Raw genomic sequence first — 21,419 nt, forward strand, 5'->3', positions numbered from 1 at the left:
AACTCCTTTCATGCATGAAGTATCCAGCTCCCAGTCTCCCGAGCTATTGCAATTTCCAATTCAGAGTTAGTTTGCTGCCCAAAATAACTACCATAATTACCACCATAATTAGCTCAGTCTTCCGAAAAATTCATACTAAACATTTTCATTTAATCTGCACTCATATATAGAAACCCCTTCGTTCATAAAGTGCGTTCACTGAAATTGCCGTAGGTCAAAAAGCTCATTCACTTTTATCTCAAATTCCAATTTATGCTATCGTTACAAATTTCGCATACTTTACTCAGCGGGAACACAGTACAATAAAGCAATTTATCGTAATCAATATATAATCATAATTATTATTAATCGTTAAAAAAGTATACTATAACTGAAAGTGTTAGAAATTTACCCTTGAGCGTGTGTGAAACAAAACCTTACTAGAATTGGGTCGGGTCTCTGTGTCTCTGTGGTCCCGTACCAATAAAGTTAATAATAATATATTAGCATATTTTATAAATTTAACACAAGTTAAAAATTCGGCAATGGTATAGGCGATAAAATAAGGCAGTTTGAAGGAAATCCAACTATTATTAACAAAATTATAGAAAGTGAAACTTTGGCATTTTATATGAATTTCATGCGTTCTAAAACGTACATGAGGTCATCATAACATATCAATTTATCAATACCACAACAAAGTGGGCTCATCTGAATTTCGATTTAATTTTTTAATCATTTATATATCAATATCAATTACACGAGAGAGTTAAGTCCTTGGGTTTTAACGTAGGTACCTATTGTGGAGACTTAATCCTACGGTCTTCTTAAGACACGGATTGATTTTGGGACCACAATCAGAGCCCGGCTGTGACAAGCAACAACGGTACCAGTCTATGCAAGTACATGGCTTAACATTCATACTGGTTGATGCAAGACCTACCTAAATCTCTACCGAACTAAGGAGTACGGCACCCGTGTTGAAACGCAACACCACGTGGAGGCCCGAAGGTCTCTTCTCGCTTGAGCATCACCGACAGCCCACATGAAGCTCCCACTAGGGATAGATATTGCCCTTATAGACTTTCCGGGCTGGGTCATCCTCATCCATACTGATTAGGTGACCCGCCCATCGTAACCTATTGAGCCAGATTTTATCCACAACCGGACGGTCATGGTATCGCACATAGATTTCGTCTTTATGTAGACTACAGAATCGTCCATCCTCATGTAGCGGGCCAAAAATTATTCGGAGGATTCTTCACTCGAACGCCACCAAGAGTTCGCAATTTTTCTTACTAAGAACCCAAGTCTGCGAGGAATACATAAGGACTGGCAACATCATTGTCTTGTACAGTAAGAGCTTTGACCCTATGGTGAGACGTTTCGAGTGGAACAGTCCTTGTAAGCAGAAATAGACTCTGTTGGCTGCCAATAACCGCGCGTGGATTTCATCATCGTAACTGTTATCGGTTGTGATTTTCGACCCTAGAAAAGAAGTTATCAACGGTCTCAAAGTTGTAGTCTCCTATCTTTATTCTTCCCGTTTGACCAGTGCGGTTTGATGTTGTTGGTTGGTTGGTTTTTGGTGCTGACGTTGCCACCATATATTTTGTCTTGCCTTCATTGATGTGCAGCCCAAGATCTCGTGCCGCCTGCTCGATCTGGATGAAGGCAGTTTGTACGCCTCGGGTGGTTCTTCCCATGTTGTCGATATCATCAGCATAGGCCAGTAGTTGGGTGGACTTAAAGAGAATCGTACCTCTTGAATTTACCTCAGCATCACGGATCACTTTCTCGAGGGCCAGGTTAAAGAGGACGTATGATAGGGCCGTAGACCGTTGTTGATGTCGAACGGTCTTGAGAGTGATCCTGCTGCTTTTATCTGGCCTCGCACATTAGTCAGAGTCGAATTCTCCTATAGCCGTGTACAGTTTTACCCTGGCTATTCTATCATTTAAAGCCGATGAATAGATGGTGCGCGGCAACTTTTGTCCATATTCCAACAGTTTTTCCATCGCTTGCCGCAGAGAAAAAATCTGATCTGTTGCTGATTTGCCTGGAGAGAAGCCTCTTTCGTGTGGGTTCTGAGCGTATGCGGCTATCCTGGCGACTTATAATTTTTAAGCTGATGAATTGCACGGACTGTTTCTCCTATACTTGGTGGTGGCAGTATTTGTCCGTCGTCTTCAGTTGGGGGGACCTCCAACTCGCCGATGTTGTGGTTGTTCAGTAGTTCATCAAAGTACTCAACCCATCGCTCTAATATGCCCATTCTGTCGGAAAGCAGATTTCCCTATTTGTCTCGGCAGGATGAGCATCGAGGTGTATAAGGCTTCATCCTGCTGACTTGTTGGTAAAACTTCCGCGCCTGGTGCAGTTGCTCCCTGTACTTTTCTAGTTCACAGACTTGTTGGTTCTCCCAGGCTTCCTTTTTCCGTCTGTGAAGTAGCTTCTCCGCTCGACGGAGTTCGTGATAAGCCACTGCGCGTGCCCCCGTTCTTTGAGAATGCAACATTACTCGGTATGCGGCATTCTTCAGTTCCGTAGCTAGCTTACATTCATCGTCAAACCAGCCGTTCCAACTTTATCTATCTTTGTGGCCTTATCAATGATGCCGGTTATTGCGGCATCCATTTCCCTTTTATATGTGTCGCGGAGGGCTGTATTTTGGATGGCTGCAGTGTTCACTCTCACCTGATTGTCAGAGGCGGTTGTAGGTGGTCTATATTGGGCCCCCTATATATTTTGATACTCATCAAGGGTGAAAGGTAGCGACCTTCAATCAGCACGTGGTTAATTTTGTTGAAAGTGGTCCCGTCGGGAGAGCCCCACGAATGTTTGTGGGCTGCTTTCGACGCAAACCAGGTACTTCCAACAACCATTTCGTGCGATACTGCTAACTGGATAATACGCACTCCGTTGTCATTAGTATCCCTATGTTAGCTATGGGACCCGACGTATCGCCTGAATACGAGCTCCTTCCCTACTTGGCTACTAGGGACAGGCTTCGAGGGGCCACTCAACTACCTCTTTGAAGATATCCTTCTTCGACTCTGCAGTCTCCTCTGTAGGGCGGTGAACGTTTATGAGTATTATATTTCTAAACTTGCTTCGCGAGCGCAGAGTGCGTAGACGTTCGTTTGTGTTTTCAAAGCCAATAACAGCAGGTTTCCTTTTTTGGCTGACTATGAAACCTACTCCGAACACATGGTTTACTGGATGCCCGCTATAATATATGGTGTAGTGGCTCTTCTCCAGGAAACCGGTCCTCGTCCATCGCATCAGTTCCAACGCTATTACATCAGCCTTATATTGGGACAGGGTATCAGCTAGCTGCTTAGTAGCATTCGATCTGTACAGGGAGCGCACGTTCCATGAGAAAATGTGCAAATCGTTAATCCGTTGTCGTTGCCGGGTTCGTCGTTGTAGGATCCATCCTGTCCGAGGCTCCTTCCGTGGTTTCGTAGCATCGGTTTTCCGTGTAGGGTTGCTAGCCCTACCCAACCCCCAACCTAGAGGACCAGTTGATACGCTTTGTCCCGTTTTTAGGCGCCGGAGACTCGCCTTCATCCTTCTCCTTTTTCATAAAGAAAAAACTCCCAGCGATCCCTACGTGGAGGTGGAGATTGGGTTTGGTAGTAGAGCTGTTGGTGTTGGTTCAGCAGGCATTTCCCAGGTTTTATGCTCCATCGTGGGTACCAATCCACGTTTCGCCACGTAATAGCCAATGTTTGTTTGTTTAGGGTGAGCATAATATCTACGTCTGTAATATCTTGTAGTTTGAAAAAATATGAAGGAATATTTTGGATTTTTAGCCAAATACGAATGGGAAAATATGCCTAGAAAGTTTCTCACATAAGATGAACACGAAACCTTCATACCCGAAGTACCAGCTTCCGGTATTCCGACATGTTTTAGCGTTTATCCCGATCCGAAGCGGGTTCAGATTGTCTTGACCGATTGCGCCATTTTGTTCTGCCAAAGACCTGATTAGGATGCAGTTGCGAGGCTTTCAAATCACCACCCAGCATATCAAGCCATCGTTGCTTCGACCAGCCTTTTGGTCGTTTACCTTCGAATTCGATGTTCAGACCAATCTAGACAAGTGGATTCTCGTTAGCGCGAATTACGTGGCCATATCTTTCTCTTTTATAGTCGGTCAACACTCAAAACCATAGAGGGCGTCCCGTGGAATAGTGTTCATAACAAGAGCAAAAAGGAGTAGTCAGAGGGCATTTCCTTCATAAATATCAACACAGACACGAAGCCGTTTTCATACAAACGCCACACTTCGAACTCGAACTTTCGAATCGTCCTTAAGTTCCTCGAGTATCTTGTTACAAAAAAATCTGATATGATTGCAAAATAGAGACTGAGACTTAAAATCACCAAAAAAGTTTCTAGTTTTGGTCACGTTCTCAAAGCTTATCCAAATCAAAAATCGGAAAAAGGCAATGACATTCTTCTATAAAATCAATGTAGACCTCAACACATCCTATTCCGACATCGATTCATATGAGATTATCTGATTGCTATGAACGATCCTGCGGAGTGTGATGCTTCAATGACATCTTCGCACCATCATTGACGATTCCTGATAGTGCGCTGCGAGTTCCCCCAACTTCAATAAGGTTACAATCTTCGTCCACTATTCAGGACTATGTAAGCATTGAGACGATTAATTCGTTAAGCATCCTGGGATAGTGGATTCCATTACAAACCATAGCCCACAATAATATGGAGGCGCGAGCTGATTAACGAAGATTCGTCCAAGCTCCTCACCAGAATAATATAATTCACCACGAAGTGAAATTCACCCACCAGAGTGGCTCGCCTACCTATTGGTAGCCGGGTGACAACCACGAGACCGCCAGAGCAATCGTGGAAGTTTAATCTAGAATTAGTTTTCAGAATAAATACTATTGAAAAAGTAACATCTTCGAATTATCTACATTCTCATTCACGTGGATGAGGAGCTGAAGGGATGGGAAGAAAACTTCACCATAATTCTCAATCGTATAACATCCAGTGAAGCTGCACCTCTCGTGGATAATGTGGTAAGCTAGCACTATCGAACACAAGCGGAGTAAATCCGCGGTTTTTGACGGTCTCCTCGCAGAACTGTTATATGTATACGGTTTCTCTCTAGAGTCACTACTTACTCGTATGTTAAGGTTGTATACAAAGGGAATAATTGTTAAGATCTCGCAAAAGAGCATTCAACTTGAGTACGATAATTAGAGGGGTATTTAGGTACCGCCTGCTATCATGAAGATAATGGTTAAATTAATTCCCGAACACATCAAGGAATACTTTTTCGGGTAGGACACAGATTGGTTTCCGCTCTAGATCCTTCTATTCCCACATTAATATCCTTCAGATAACTATGGAGCATGTTATGAAGGATAGATTCCCGATTGTCACTGGTCTCGAGAAGGCTTTCTATAGTATGAATAGAGAGTGCATCTGGAACCCTCTACTTAGGAGAGGCATTGAACTATTAGCTGCTATCGGAGCGACATATTTCTCAATTAATTCCTTCCTCAAAAGCAACAAAACGCCAGATGCCGACCGAATACCTGCGAAGTTACTGGAACAAGGTGTATGGGGATAGCGGCCAAGATTCATGGGCTCTTTAACACTATTTGTTCTGACGAAACTACGCCGGTAAATTAACACAAAAGTGTTTGCGTTCGAGTAAACTTATATAACCAACTAACAAGATGTTCCAGTATAGTCTTCGAATTAAAACTAGGCGTTGGACTGACACCAACATTATTCAACATCGTTTTGGAGTATATAATCTGAAATATGCCGGTAAATATAAATTGTATGCTACTGTAGTTGTGGCGCGGCAGGATCCGCAGCATTCGAAATTTATTTCGAATGTTGCGAATGCGGACAAGTAGATTGCGCGGAACTCTCCACTCATTTTAGAACTCGCCACGGGAGTGGAGGATTAGCGGTGAGAAAGTGCCGTTGGTTGGGACAGAAAAGACCGCATGGAAATAAGCCGGTCTCGTCTGTCTCCAACCGTGGCACGGGACACTCACAAGTTTTTAGTCACACAGTTAGACACGGTTTTATCATTTTCGAATTTTGTTACAGTAAGAATATCATTGGTGTTCACTTTTTATCGAAATTTCATCAATATATTTTATAAGAACATTTTTCAAAATATTGTGTTCTCGCATTATGTGCTGAATTTGTTATTCTTCATCCTTATAATCGTGGTGTTATAATTACTCGACCTAGAGTAGCATTCAACCAGCGATAATAAAATCGATGTCGGCGACATTTCTCCACTAGACTTTTCTCTTCATTTACTTACCGCTGACGCTTAGTTCGCAGTCAATCTAAGTCTGTTCGTTTTGTGCATATTTTGTGCATGCGATTTCTTGCAGTGATTGCTAAATAGTCACCTAAGCGGATAGCGACAACGAAACTGGGAACCTCAGTGTGTCAGGTCATCACACTCTTCCTATTTGCATTGATGGATAAGATATGGGAGGCGCAAACCAATTTGTATATCTAATAAAGATAAGTTGGTGATCCTCAACGCATTATTCTGGTTGTCTTGTTGTCGTCCACTTAGAGGATTGCAACCCATTATGTCCGAACGGATAAGTGGTTAGGTTGCTAGGCTGTCACATGCCGGGTTATGGTTCAAATCTCACTGATGGCAGAAGGGTTTGTATCGTGATTGGATGCCAAATACCAGTCGGTTTAGGGAATTAAAACGTAAGATCGTTTCCGTCGCTAGTAGTGATTATTTTATTAATTATCGATATTTCGGGAACAACTTGTTCCCTTCTTCAGTGTACGTTGTCCCCGAAATATCGATATTTGCTTAGTAAGATTATTATTATATTTTGAGCTATGATATACAACATAATACTAGAAAATTTAATGGAAATCCTGCTTTTGTTCACAATGTTATACTAGATCGAATTTTTTTCGTGTAAATCGACTTCACTTGTTCATTAATTAATCACATTAAATGAATAGTCTGACATACTCAGGTCTCAAATATGTATTATATGTAAAATGAGATTATTCTTACAGCTATAAAATGATGTTTAATTATACTAATAACATCATCAATTACCAATTATATACAGACATAATGTAAAATTACATAGTCAATGTTGCGATCGCCACGGCGTTCTGCGCGGACTATCCGATCATTCTATGAGAAGAATTTTTCGTGATGATCTTCATTTTCATCCCTATAAGATGGCGATAGTGCAGGAACTTTCAGAACGTGACTTCAATTCTCGGATGAACGCGTGTGAGCTTCTTCTTGATGTCGTTCCCGAGGATGCTATTGTTTTTTTTTAGCGATGAAGCCCATTTTCGTTTGTGTGGGTCGGTTAACAAACAAAACATGCGCTACTGGGCTGACACCAACCCTCGAGAATTGCATCAAAAGCCTTTGCATTCACCCAAAGTCACAGTGTGGTGTGCAATTTCCTCAGCTGGAATTATTGGTCCCTGGTTTTTTGAGGAAAATGAGGTTACAGTGACAGTGAATTCGGACCGGTATGTAAACATGCTACAGAATTTTTTTCCCACGGCTAGAAAATTTTGATTTGGGGGACACTTGGTTCCAACAAGACGGTGCAAAGGCACACACTTCAAGAGCATCGATTGCTGTTTTGAGGGAACACTTTCCAGAGCGCCTTATCTCAATTAGAGGCGATTTGGAATAGCCGGCACGCTCTCCCGATCTGTCCCCTTATGACTTTTCTATGGGGTTTTTTGAAATCCTGTGTTTATGTGAACCGTCCAAGAACCCTACAAGATTTGAAGACCAACATCCAAGAAGAAATTGCCAACATCACACCTGCTATGCTAACAAGAGTCATGACAAACGCCAGAAATCGGTTTACGCAACGTATGGAGAATGGGGGACGTCACCTGACAGATTTGATCTTCAAAACAATGTAAATAAAAACTTTAGACATGTACCTACATTATAAAAAATAAATAAATATTTTCCGATGTATACAATAGTTTTTATTGAGTTTTGAAAAAAGGAAGTTATGCTGCCGCACCCTGTATTATACAGCACAACATTAAATAACCTTGCCAATTACTTAAAACCGTTAAACATGGGAAAGCGGATCAAGTGGGAACATTTTCATTTCTCTAGTTTTTTTAATCAAATGTAAAATAGATTCAATTACTTAAGAATAGTATAGATTAGAATAATAAACAACAAAGTAGCTTCAATTTCGCACTCATTTTTTATAACCATGTCTTATAAAAGAGTATACAATAGAATTTTAAGATACGTACACACAGAACAATCGTGCACTCAAAATCTTCACATAGGAAAAGCAAAAGACCTTTCATAGCCAAACCGATCCAGATCAATTTATTATTAAATAATGCACATTTTCCTTTGATTGTCGAATTCTATCAATTGTACAGTGAATGAACCCATTTTGATAAACTTTGGCTGTAATACTTGAGCTTTCTGGAAGCATCTTTGTCTATTTGACGAGCTCAGCTTTCATTCCACAATTTATTAATTGTTGAAATTACAATATAATTTATTGAACAAGTAACACAGTTTTATTTTTTTCTCTTTTTTTCAGGAAAAAAGACTATTCTGAAAGGTGTGTCGGGAACTTTCAAATCAGGTGAACTAACCGCCATAATGGGTCCATCTGGTGCTGGGAAATCCTCATTGCTGAATATATTGACTGGATTTGTGTAAGTTGATAATTTATTTTAGGAATTAGAATGCATTTTTTATATTTTATTTTTACACAGGAAAATAGGCGTCTCCGGTCAAATCAGTATTGCTAAGAATGGAAAAGAGAGCAGGAAGATTTGCAGCTACATTTTACAAGAGGATAACTTATTTCCACTATTTACAGTACAGGAAACCATGATACTTGCCGCTACTTTAAAAATTTCAAACAAATCAATGAGTACCAAGGAGAAACACATACTAGTGAGTATGATATTGTGTCGAATTATCCCTTAAGAAATAATATTGACATTTATACTAAACTTCTGTCTGCCCACCCTACGTTCCATTCACGACTTTCAACAGAAAAGTTGAACTTTAATCAACATCGGATCAATAATATCAATGACATGCCAAAATCTTTTTAAGGTTTTGTGAGAACAGAAATTTATCAACATTTTTCGGTGTATTTGTCTATCTATTTTTTCCAAAAAATACTGGCACGTATATTACTAGTGTTTAGGATTTTCAGCCTCCAATTCCTCCCTTTTCCCCGCGGAAGCACGGCAAAGCATCACGTCTTCGTATGAACATAGCTCTAGCTACCTCTCCCTTCGTCCATCTATTACATTCGCAACTGTGGCTTCCTCGTCTACTTCTCTCACCCTAGAACGAATCCGCCCCACTATGTGGTCATATGCTTTCCAGTTTTCCCGACATGCACGCATTTCCTTAATTAGTCCTTTCGTACTCCCCAATGTCTCCTCCGGGCTCTTCGCTTCCACCGTGAATCTAGGAGAATGGAAACAAGTCGGGAAACCGGAAGCTGGGCGCTTCAGGTATGAAAGGTTTTGTTTGTTTTTTGTGTGAGTATATTTGAGAGTATAACTATCCCATTTGTACGTAGCCCGTTAAGAATATGCATTTAGCATATCAGATTTAGTACTTCGGGTTGTAAATTTACACGGTAAGGCAACTTTGAGCTACTGTAACTTTGTTAATAAAAGTATGATTTTGATCAAACTTGGAGATAATATGCTTCATATTATATTTTATACTACTACCAACTTTTACTCTGACATAAACTTAAGGGGGGTTTACTCAATTTTCCCAAAAATACGGTAATATACTATTATTAACTTAATTTTAACAGATATCGATATGGAGAGTATTTTGAGGCCTGGGTACCGTATAGAGGCAGCTTCATGATTTTTTTCATATTTTTCGGTTGGGTAGTTTCTGAGAATGGGTCCGTTGAAGAAATCATCACTTTCCACCCTTCCCACTCCCCGCCTTTTTAACAAATCTGAAAACTAAGGCCGGCTTCGAAAAGTACTAATCGAAACCTTTCATTTGATACCCCACATGACTATATTTGGTGAAAAAAATTTTACACCCCCCTTTTGCATGTATGGGGACGGTATTGGTATTGGATTTTCCTCAATCTTAACTAACTTGTGCCTTATGTCCTTTTTTTAAAAAAGGGAACTTATACTTCTGGCATGAACTTAAGAGGAAGTTTTGGCTTCTGGCTTCTAAAAATGCTAATATACTATTATTAACTTTATTCATGTTCTCACAAATTTTCGTGACAGCCGTTTCCGAATAAATCGAGTGTGTAAGACAGACATACATCGAATCGATTCTAATAAGGTTTTGTTTCACACAAAACCATAAAAAGAACAAGTATGCGAATAAAAGTTCAATAATTTGTAGTATATCGTTTCGTAGTAATAACTTCATGACAACGCTGGTGCATGGAATCAACAAGCCAAAAAATCAAATCGATCGGCAGTTTCGCTCACTCTTACTCATTGGCGGGTATAGGCCAGCTGTTTTTCTGAAATAACGTTCCCTGAACTGTTATCAATGGTTTCCCAGATATATTCGATGGGATTCGAGTCGTTTGCATGGTTGTCCTCCAGCCAACTCGTCATCATTCGAGCTGAAAGTTTCTGAATATTGATGTGCATAAAAATATAATCGTTGGCTTATTTCTAACGAGAATGAAGTAGCATAGATTCCGATAACAAATGACAGTATTTAGCTGCAGCCATTACACCCACAAGCTTAAACTCTGGACCAACTGTACTACGAGAAAAACAGGATCTTACCATCATAGATCCACCTCCATGTTTGACCGCGGACACTTGGTGTTTGACGTCCTAGCGTTTTCCAAAAGGTAGTCGAACATGGCGAATCTCTTCTGTTGAAAAGAGCATTAATTTTGATTAGCCGGATCACACCTACACATATACCAACATGTTGAAACACAAATACGCTTCAGGTATGAAAGTCATTGTGTATTGCTTATAATTAGCATATTTCATTGGGCATTTGCTCCATTTGTACCAAGCTCATGATGTTTATGGGTTTAGTTTGTCTCATTTGTATAGCATTGAGATTTTCCTTGCCTTTTTGTTCCGCTGATGCGTCATATCCATTCTTAACTTTGTGAATGTGCTTTCGTTGATTGCACCATGGTGTCTATTTCTAAAAAATATACTTATAATAAGTATGGTAATATACTATTACATATTATAATAATAATAATCATCATCGTTTATAAAGACCGTAACAATACACTACAGTAATGTGGTCAGCATTGTGCTCGTCTGGGATTATTGCCCTGATTTGACTCAGGTCCTCATTCGTAGCTGAGTCGACTGATATCCGACATCCAATCACAATAAGAAATTACATATTAACTTTATTCCAAAAAGGTATTGATATGAAGAATATTTTGAGGTCAAGATGGACCACCATATTTTTTCAGATTTTAGTCTTGGGTGGTTCCTGGGAACAGGCCCTTGAAGTAAGTAATCCTTCTCGGATCTCAGCATTCCTTTCTCTTGCAACCAATGTCAAAAATAATACCGGGTACCCCCTTTAAACTGAACGTGGAATTATGTTGCTTATGTTGTGGAATTATGTGGAATTATGTTGCTTACTGCATGTGAGATTTACAAGTCCCATCTTTTTACCAAATTTGGTATCAATACAAGCAGCCGTTCGTGATATATAAGGTGTGACAGACAGAAAGACCGTAAACCCTTTTAGTAAGGTTTTATTTTACAGAAAATCTTAAAACACAAGTTTAATTGTCCACCTCAAAATATTTCTAATTATATCGGTCGCAACTCTCAACTTCCACGAGTTGTCGCCCTAATCTCCGACATGAAGAGGCGATTTTAAACGACTCTTTTTACATAGTAGAGCAGATGGTCCTGGGCCTCAGTTGATTTCCTCGGATGTCCGCTACCCTTCTTTCTTGCAAAGAAAGAATCAGACTACGTAATGCTGAATTGCTTAGCAACTACTCTCTGACTAGGGCCTTTCTGTACAACTTTAACAAAAAGAGCTTCAGTTTTTCAGGTAGTTGATTTCTAGCCACACGATATTTCTCCTATAAATTAACCATAAATTGGAAAAATTACTTTGTACTCGTTTTTTCCCGCCCAAAAAGTTGACGAACATAGCAATACTGAAGGTGACTACCTTAAAGGACTTTTTTCAAAAATTGAAATTGCTAATCTAATTCCTTATAAGATATCATATCATTATATCATGAAGATTAAAAATACATTTGCTTTTTAACGAAAAAAATCTTTAAAAACTTTGAACACGTTTTTTTCACACACTGTTGCACATATTAACACCAAATTTTATGGAAACCTTGGAATTGTGGCACCCCATGTATGCAGTGGGTGACATTTTCTATATTAATTTTAGGGGAGGGTCCCATATTAAGGAAGGTTCCCATATAAATTGGTACCAAATGTGGGTAATGTGGGAAATCAAATGAAAGATCCTAATTAGCACTTTTTAATGGTTTGTGTGAAATAAAACCTTATTAAAATCGGCTTATTGCTTGTCTGTCAGCTACAACCATTTTCTCAGAGACGGTTCATCATATTGATGCGAAATTTGGTGGGAATATGAGAACTATGAATTTCCTCCTGAGTTACATCATTTTATAATACATTGAGCTTAAGAGGCCACTGTTATGCACGGAGGAAACAGTTTTATGCTGTTAAAATGTATGGGTGTGGCATCGGGTCATGGTCTTTTGTGAAGTTCGGATAAACAACGAGAAGTATACAAATGTGTTAGAAAGTGGCTTGATGCCTCCAATAACGCACATTTTCAGTAACACCGACTTGAGTGGTGCTAAATTCTAACAAGTTAATATACCCTATTACCCTATTACAAGTCAGATACCGCAATAGGTTGATAGAATAGCATTGCCTTGTGGATTCGCCGGCCTAGTCCCCAGATGTGGACCCCATAGAACGTCTTTGATGCACCCTAAGGCACAACATCAAGGTTGTATTGCAGGTCAATCGGTAAACTATTTTACGAAATTTGCAAGGGATGGAAAAATTCACAAATCCGGAAAGTAGTACCCCCTCAATTGACTAAGAGGCAAATAGAAACCAGGAAGAACGCGCCACAAATTCTGCTTTAGCAATGCAACAGAAGGACTTCGAATCGTCACGCGCAACAATAAATGAAGAACAGTAACAGCAGGGGCAACCAGCACGAAGGAAATACTGATGTATGTAAAGTATACGAAAACGGCAAATAAAAATCGTATTTACTGCAAGTCATCATCTTGAAAAAAGCTTTGGCCGAAAAACAACATATGATACGGAGTCATTATTGTACATGATAATGGACCTCCACAGAAGGGAAAGCCCATCATAGATCAGTTAGCTCTTTATTTAAAGTGTTACCCTACCCGCCACATTCACTCGACTTTGCTCCGTTACCTGGCACTTATGTACTTACTAATTAAAAATTAAGAAGATTCGAAAATTGACTTGATGAATGGTTTGATCTGAAAGAAAAAGCACAATTCATAAAAACAATCTGATAGAGGATTAATCAAATAGTTTTATAAATAAAATTGCTAATCAAGATAAAAAGAATTTCTGGCTCATTATTCATAAATAGGTAGAAAGGTTGTAATTATGGCCCACATGCATGCCGTGAATAACATTGTTCTCCGTTGAGTTTAAGAGGAGGTGAATGAACTTCCCTTCATCCTAGAAGTGCAAATAATATAGATCACAATATATAGCACCATATTGGAAAGTCTGTTTGAAATCCTACTATTATTAACAAAGTTTTAGTAGGACAAAGTTGTCTTTTTCGCGCAAGATTACTGTGCCTTAAGGTACATTAAATTTGGATGACCCTGTGAAGGCCGTTTTTTTGGCTTTTTTTGAAAAATTATTTTAGAGGACTGAATAAAGATAGAAACGTGATTTTCACCATATGTTTACTGATACCCCTAGTATACGTGATAAATTTTTCAGCTTGATATCGTGGCTAGTTTTCGGCATACGTATCAATTTATGCACCCATCTCCAAAAAAAGGTGTTTTTATGCTGCCACGCTGGAGGGCGCTGTGTTCATCTGAGGAAAAAAAACTAAACTGTATTTTAATGTGGACAATATTTCACGGTCCGCAAACTAGGATAATTAGAAAATATTAAAAAGTAAATTTTTGGTGGGCTTTTAAACTTAATTTTTTGGATTTTGGTGTTTTTTTACGGCTTTTTTTATGAATAAAAAAAAACGACCCGTCCGATTGCAATTATCCTAGTTTGCGGACCTTAGAAATATGTATTAAAGAAGTCGTGAAAATTTCAAAGAATTTGGTTGGAACGATTTTGAGCTATGGTGGCAGCCGATTTTCAAGATACAGTTTCGAGAAAAACGCATTTGAAAATTTAAATGTGATTATCAACAGTAAAATTTTCACTCACCATTAATCTGCTATACCTGATCCATAGAGAGCACCCTCCGTTTCTTCAAAAAAGCCATGTAAGGCCGATTGTTGCTCTCTGGCTTCAATTCCGGCTCTTTTAGCAAGGTCAGTCGATCGTCTTTCGGACCGCCAAATTCGCGCTTCATTTAGGCGGTCGGCATAAACCTGACATATGTGACCAACTTGACATCCCATTGTCATTACGATTTTGAGAATGCCATTGAATCCTTCATTGAAAATAATTACAGCCAGAAAAATGGCTATTTCTACGACCTTGGCGCCAGAATGAAGGTGTTAAGGAGCAAACGCCCAGATCAATGCATTTAACGACTCATTGTTATTCTGGGTCTCTGCTCCTAAATATCTGTTCAAAAGATCATCTCGTGACAAATCTTCGTAGATTGGTTTGATGACTGTTTGAACTTCTTCAGTCAAAGGTGCCTTCTCGTGGTGGAAATTATACAGTTCTCCTTTAGCTTCCGCTTTGCGCCATTTGCACCAACTGTCCTCGCCTGCTGGACAATTTTAATGCTGAGGATTTTCGTCTGTAAAACATTTATGGAAGAAAGTTGCCCAAATTTCTTGCTTCATTCCTTCCATCGAATTTGCGTGTCGATGAATAGCTAGCCCAAAAAATGTAGTGAGGTCATTAATAACCTTATCAGTAAGTTTTCCAGCCCCTTTTCCACCAATGCCTTTGTGATTCTTCTTTGCATTTCTAAGCCGCGTTCCCATTCTTTTCTCGACATGTCCTACGCATTCCTTTTTTACTACTACGTATATTTTATTATTTGCAGAAATACTGGAGAAAACTCCAGCAAAATCCAATATACAATATACAAAACTTGTCGCAATTGGAACATCCATGTTCATGCTTGCCAAAAGTTTCTTTGCTGATGTTGATGCGAAGTCCTTTTTCTTCTCTAATAAATATCGATTCCAATGAAATACTCGTTTTTTAGTGCGAGCATGACGTTGAACGTTAAAGCAATCTCCCTTCGTACGATCCATTTAAAAAAATCACTGAACACACAAACAGCACAATACTTACAACAAAATATAACTGAGTATAGCTTGAAAGCCGTTCAGTGCTCACTCTAGACTGGATTATCCTTTTTATTCCAATACAAGCAAATAAGTTTAGATAATTGATTGGTTTTCCATCTTTTTATATTTATACTTGTGTTCGAATTTATAAGGCTCAGGTAAAAAACTAACAGGTAAAAAAAGATCCGATGCTCTTTCTCATCGAGTACTCTAGCCGCGGCTGTAAATTCCTTACCTGTTTAACACTGTTATTTCTGAACGGCTCGGAATATCGGAAAATCCCTTTGCCCACATATTCTCCACTATTTATAGATACAATTCATGCAAAAAAAAATCGATTTCTCCAACCCGACACACGGGATGACCCCCTTAATAAATATACACTATGAGCTTTGTACAACTGGGACCACCAAGCGTACAAATATTTTTATGCAAAAAATAAACTTGGGTTCTTAGCAAGAAAAATTGCGAACTCTTGGCCGCGTTCGAGAGAAGAATCCTCCGAAGAATTTTTGGCCCCCTACATGAGGATGGACGATTCCGTAGCCTACACAATGACGAAATCTATGAGCGATACCATGACCGTACGGTTGTGGATAAAATCCGGCTCAATAGGTTACGGTGGGCGGGTCACTTAATCCGTATGGATGAAGATGATCCCACCCGGAAAGTCTATAAGGGCAATATCTATGGTAGGAAAAGAAGACGAGGCAGACCCTGCCTAAGATGGAGCGATGGCGTGGGCCAGGACGCCAGACAGCTTTTAGGGATATCGAATTGGTGGACCTCGGCGCAAAACCGGGATGTCTGGAGTTCCTTATTAAGGCAGGCCTAGACCGGATACCGGTTGTTGCGCCGTTGATGATGATGAAAAAATAAGTGGATTTACGGGTATAACAGAGGAATATAATTCCACACCATTATCGTATATGAGGCCCGTATCATATTAAGGAAACTTCACAGTCACTTGGTGAATTGTTTCAAGAATGTTCGAGTTGCTTTTTGGAGTGATGGTGAGAATTTTACCTTATCGTATCCCATTGGCTAAGGACTACAACGAACAAATGAAACCGAAGTCTACGACTGAATGCGTGCTTAATGCAATCTGTCTTGGGTAGGAACGAGGCAAATAGGAGAATTTAGCCTCAGCTATAGATAGACAAACATTAACTTTCACCTTTCAAAATTTTGAGGAAACACTTCCCTCTAACGATACTTTTCGAAATAAGAAAGTTTAGCGGTGGATATGGCTCGTTCTACTACATCAGGATGCATGTGAAATATTTCTCCTTCTTTTCTATAAAAAAAATCCTCTGTCTGCAAGAAGTTCAAAAACCTTTAATGTTGATTTCACGATATCTAAGAAACAATTCGAATAAGGTCGAGCACACAGTGCAGCGTTATATGATTTAGTAATGCATAATTCTTTCCTCAAAGAAAAGAATAACCATGATGTAATTGGTTGGTAATCCTTTGCAAAAAGTATGCATATCATGCTATATTGGGTCGTATTGATTCATGATCTAAGTTATTCGGGTCTGAGTTATAGCGAGCACGGGATTTTAGGAAGTAACTTTTATGTTTTTCATGCACCATTCGTAGTGGTCGTAAGAACTGGTGACGTAACCTAAATCATGACGGAACACAAGAAGGCAACATGGTCTTCATTGCACTCATCTACAGCTAAGGCAGTTATCCCGCATCCACCTTTCGATAAGATTTCCTCGACCACCAACTTCCTCGTCGTGCTATTCGATGCCAAATTCAATCCCGATCAGATTGATTTTGACCTCATTCCTGAAAAGAAACGTCGAGCCTAAATAAACTTAAACCCAATCTAATTATCATTCCATTTATTTCCATACAATAAAACTAACGTAGATTTTTTTCGTTTCAGGTAGAAAACATTCTTTCCTCATTAGGTTTAAGCTTCTCGATGAAAACAAGGTGCTCCAATTTATCTGGCGGTCAAAGGAAGCGTCTATCTATAGCGTTAGAACTTTTGGATGATCCACCAGTATTATTTCTTGATGAACCTACGACGTGAGTACCCTTTTTAATGTTTTTTTTGCCACCTAGCCTGTGAATTAAACAGATTAGCACTTTGTTCGCGCTTATAATTTTGTGGAAACTGATAACCATACGTTTTGAATAAATTAAAAAATTTTATTATTATTCCAAGCGAGCAAAGTTCAGATATCCCGTTCTTGCGCGGAGGTTCACTAATTCAGTACTTCTACCAACCGCGTAGCTTCCTGGCCTACACCATTGCTAAATTCGAATACCAAGGATATTGCATCTATAGCTTTTTCGGGCTAGGTCATTCTCGCCTGTACAGATTATATGACCCGCCCACCGGAGGCTTTTTAATCGTAACCAGAATTCTTCTCGAAAACACTCAAAAAACTCCAAGAAATACATGAGAACTACCAAGATTATTGTCCGGCACAATAAAAGGTTTAACGGTATGGAGAAGTTACCTTACAAGCGAAAGAAGGATGGAAAAGCTTGTCCTCAAAATATGGTCCTGTATCGAATGAAAAGTTTTAATTATTATTTTGAAATAGAGGAGAACAATGCACTTCTGTGTGCGGATAGTTGAGTGATTAGAGCACAAGGCTGTCGTACGGAAGTCTATCCTGTCGTGATTTGACGTCGGATACCAGCCAACTCAGCTGAGAATGAGTACCTGAATCAAATCAGGGTAATAATCTCGGGCGAGCGCAATATTGGCCACATTGCCTCTTATAGGGTACTGTAATCCTGTAGTGTACCGTTATGGGCTTGAATGAAGGCCTGATCCAATTGGACTGTTGCGCCAAAGGTTATCAATGCACTTCTATAAAAACTAGCCCTCCAAATACATCCCATTTAGATATTTTTTCAAATCTTCTTCTCTTTCTTCAGCCTTTGTCCCGTTCACAAGCGGGGTCGGCTCGTCGTGATCGGTTTCGCCATTTGGCTCTATCGAATGCCTGATCTGGGTGCAATCTCGAGGCTTTTAAATCCCCATCTAGCGTATCAAGCCACCGTTGTTTAGGCCTGCCTTTTGGTCGTTTACCATCGACTTCGATGTTCAGATCAATCTTGGCAAGTCAATTCTCCTTAGCACGACTTGCGTGACCATACCATCGAAGACGCCTCTCTCGCAACTTTTCCACGATCGGTGCAACCCCATAACGATCACAGATGTCCTCATTTCGGATGTGATCAAAACGTGTCACGCCACTAGTTCAACGTAACATCTTCGTCTCCATTACCGATATTTTTTCAAATAAATAATGGTATATTAACATTATATTACTACATTTGAGAAATTTGTCAAAAAACCCCCATAAATTCATCTTTGAATATAAATGGTAATATAGAGCATAATACTGATGGCCATATTCCAGCTGTTTTTTCATCGATTGCCGCAGAAAGAAAATCTGATCTGCGGTTGATTTACCTGGAGGAAAGCCTATTTTCTATGAACCAATGACGTTCTGGGCGTATGGGACTATACGGCTTTGCAAGCTAGCGGAGAATATCTTATAGAAGGTACTCAGCAGCGTGACACCTCTTTAATTACTACACTGTGTGATATCTCCCTTTTTATGTATGGGACAGATAATGCCTCGTGGCCGTCAGGCATTGAGTCGCTATCCCACGCCTTGAGCATCAGTTGATGAACCGCTTGTTGTAGTTGGTTGCCTCCATATTTAACCAAATCTGCTTCTGGCGACTTATGGTTTTTAAGCCGATGGATTGCACGGGCTATTTCTTCTATGCTTGGTGGTGGCAATATTTGTCCGTCGTCCGCAGTTGGCGGGACCTCCAACTCGCCGATATTTTGGTTATTGTACAGCTCATCGAAGTGCTCAACCCATTGCTCCAATATCCCCATTCTGTCGGAAATCAGATTTTCCCCTTTATCTCGGCAGGATGAGCATCGAGGTGTGTAAGGCTTCATCCTGCTGATTTGTTGGTAAAACTTCCGCGGCTGTTGCATTCTCTGTTGGTTCTTCCAGACTTCCTTTTTCCGGCTGTGAAGTCGCTTCTCCGCTCGACGGAGTTCGTGATAAGTCTTTGCGCGTGCCAGCGTTTTTTGAAAATACAACATGGCTGGGGCCAAGCATGTTTGTGGCCGTATCAATGATAACGCTCTTTAGGTGGTTGTGAAGATCATTTGTTGATGCTTCATCTCCAAGACATCCCTTAGCTGCAGTTATTGCGGCATGTGGTATGTTTGTGAACCGCTTTCCGCGCAAACCAGGTACTTCCAACAACCATTTCGTGTTATACTGCTAATTGAATAATCCTTAGTACGTTATGATTGGTATCTTTATGTAAGCTATGGGAGACAACGTATTGCCTGAATACGAGCTCCGTCCCTACTTGACTCTTGAAATCTCTAATTCGAGAGTCCCCTCAACTGCCTCGTAGAAGGTATCCTTCACCGATTCTGAAGTCTCCTCTGTAGGGGCGTGAACGTTAATGAAGCTTATATTTCTAAATTTGCCTTGCAAACACAAAATGTATAGCCTTTCTCCTATGTTTTCAAAACCGTATAACAGCAGGTTTCATTTTTTGGCTGACTAGGAGACCTACTCCGAGCACATGGTTTACTAGATGGCCACTATAATATTTGGTGTAGTGACTCTTCTCTAAGAAACCGGTCCCTGTCCAGCGCATGCCTTGCACCGCTGTTACCCCAGCGATCATCACGTGGTGTTGGTTTAGCAGGCGTTTCCCAGGTTCCATGCTCCATCGTGGGTACCAATCCACGTTTCGTCTTGGGACCTATACTACCCTTTGACCGCCATATTCTATATGCTCATCAAAAAAGCCTGCGATCCCTTCACTTCAGTTTTATCCGATCATTTTCCAAAATTCTCTGCAGATTATGCTTATATTACGGGTGATAATTTACCACTAAGTTATACTTTGACACAAGGTAGAAAAATTATATGCAATTTTTACGGTTCTATATACAATATGTAGTGATATGTATAATTATCATTGAACAGTCTGAGATAATGTACGTGGAGCTGGGTGGCAGTACCTTATTTCAACTTTTTTAAAATTTTTTAGTTAATTGTATATCTGTCTCAATTAATCGAGACGGCGAGACATGTATATATGCGAAGTTTGGGGGCGCTGTTTGTACCAGAATATAAGCTCTCCTGAGCTATAACCAGTGTTCGGTTGTGATAGTTTAACCTGCTGTGACCCCTGAGCATTTCCAATATCCTAAATCACTTCTTGGCCAAGTTCAAACAATCTTGCGACCACTTTGATCCATATTTCTCCATAGGTACCCTGCACTAGTCCATTCCAGGTAACTTCGCTTATTATAATTCCCTCAGTTGTTCCCCTTTATAAGGTTTTGTGCGAAATGAAATCTTATTAAAATTGAAGTAATAAAAACTTGTTGTTTCTTTTTCGTTGGTGTGGGTATTTATTCTTGCAAATATCGATATTTCGGGAACCACTTGTTCCCTTCATCAGTTCCCTTCAAGTTTGCACTGATGAAGGGAACAAGTGGTTCCCGAAATATCGGTATTTGCAAGAATAAATACCCACACCAACGAAAAAGAAACAACAAGTTTTTATTACTTTAATTAATTAATCGTTGGAAACACCGCATAATTTCACTCTGATTATTAAAATTGATTCATTATCTTTAATGTGTACATGTATCTTGGAATTTGTCAATGTAAGAATGAATATTTTATTTTCCTAACTATATATGGACGAGAAAACATAGAAATTTGAAATCATTAGACGGTTTTTGCTTTTTCTGCTGCACGTCCTAAACGTATTTAGTAGCGCTAGAAACACCACAAGGTTACGCTTAAGTGCATAGAAAAATGCTCACATAAGATCAACAGAAAACCTTTATAAACGAAGCATCTAGCTTCCATTATTCCG

General features: G+C 39.7%; 1 protein-coding gene across 2 annotated transcripts in view; it reads left to right on the top strand.

Moving 5' to 3' along the window:
- The window catches only part of LOC119661467 (ATP-binding cassette sub-family G member 1), a 186,971-nt gene that overhangs the window by 150,832 nt on the left and 14,720 nt on the right, over nt 1-21,419 (top strand). For both annotated transcript variants that reach the window (XM_038070828.1, XM_038070829.1), the window contains 3 exons: nt 8,586-8,703; nt 8,764-8,947; nt 17,404-17,549. In XM_038070828.1, the coding sequence (XP_037926756.1) occupies nt 8,586-8,703; nt 8,764-8,947; nt 17,404-17,549 (448 nt within the window). The remainder of the gene's footprint in view (nt 1-8,585; nt 8,704-8,763; nt 8,948-17,403; nt 17,550-21,419) is intronic.

This window comes from Hermetia illucens, chromosome 1, assembly GCF_905115235.1.
Source record: "Hermetia illucens chromosome 1, iHerIll2.2.curated.20191125, whole genome shotgun sequence".
Taxonomy (NCBI): domain Eukaryota; kingdom Metazoa; phylum Arthropoda; class Insecta; order Diptera; family Stratiomyidae; genus Hermetia; species Hermetia illucens.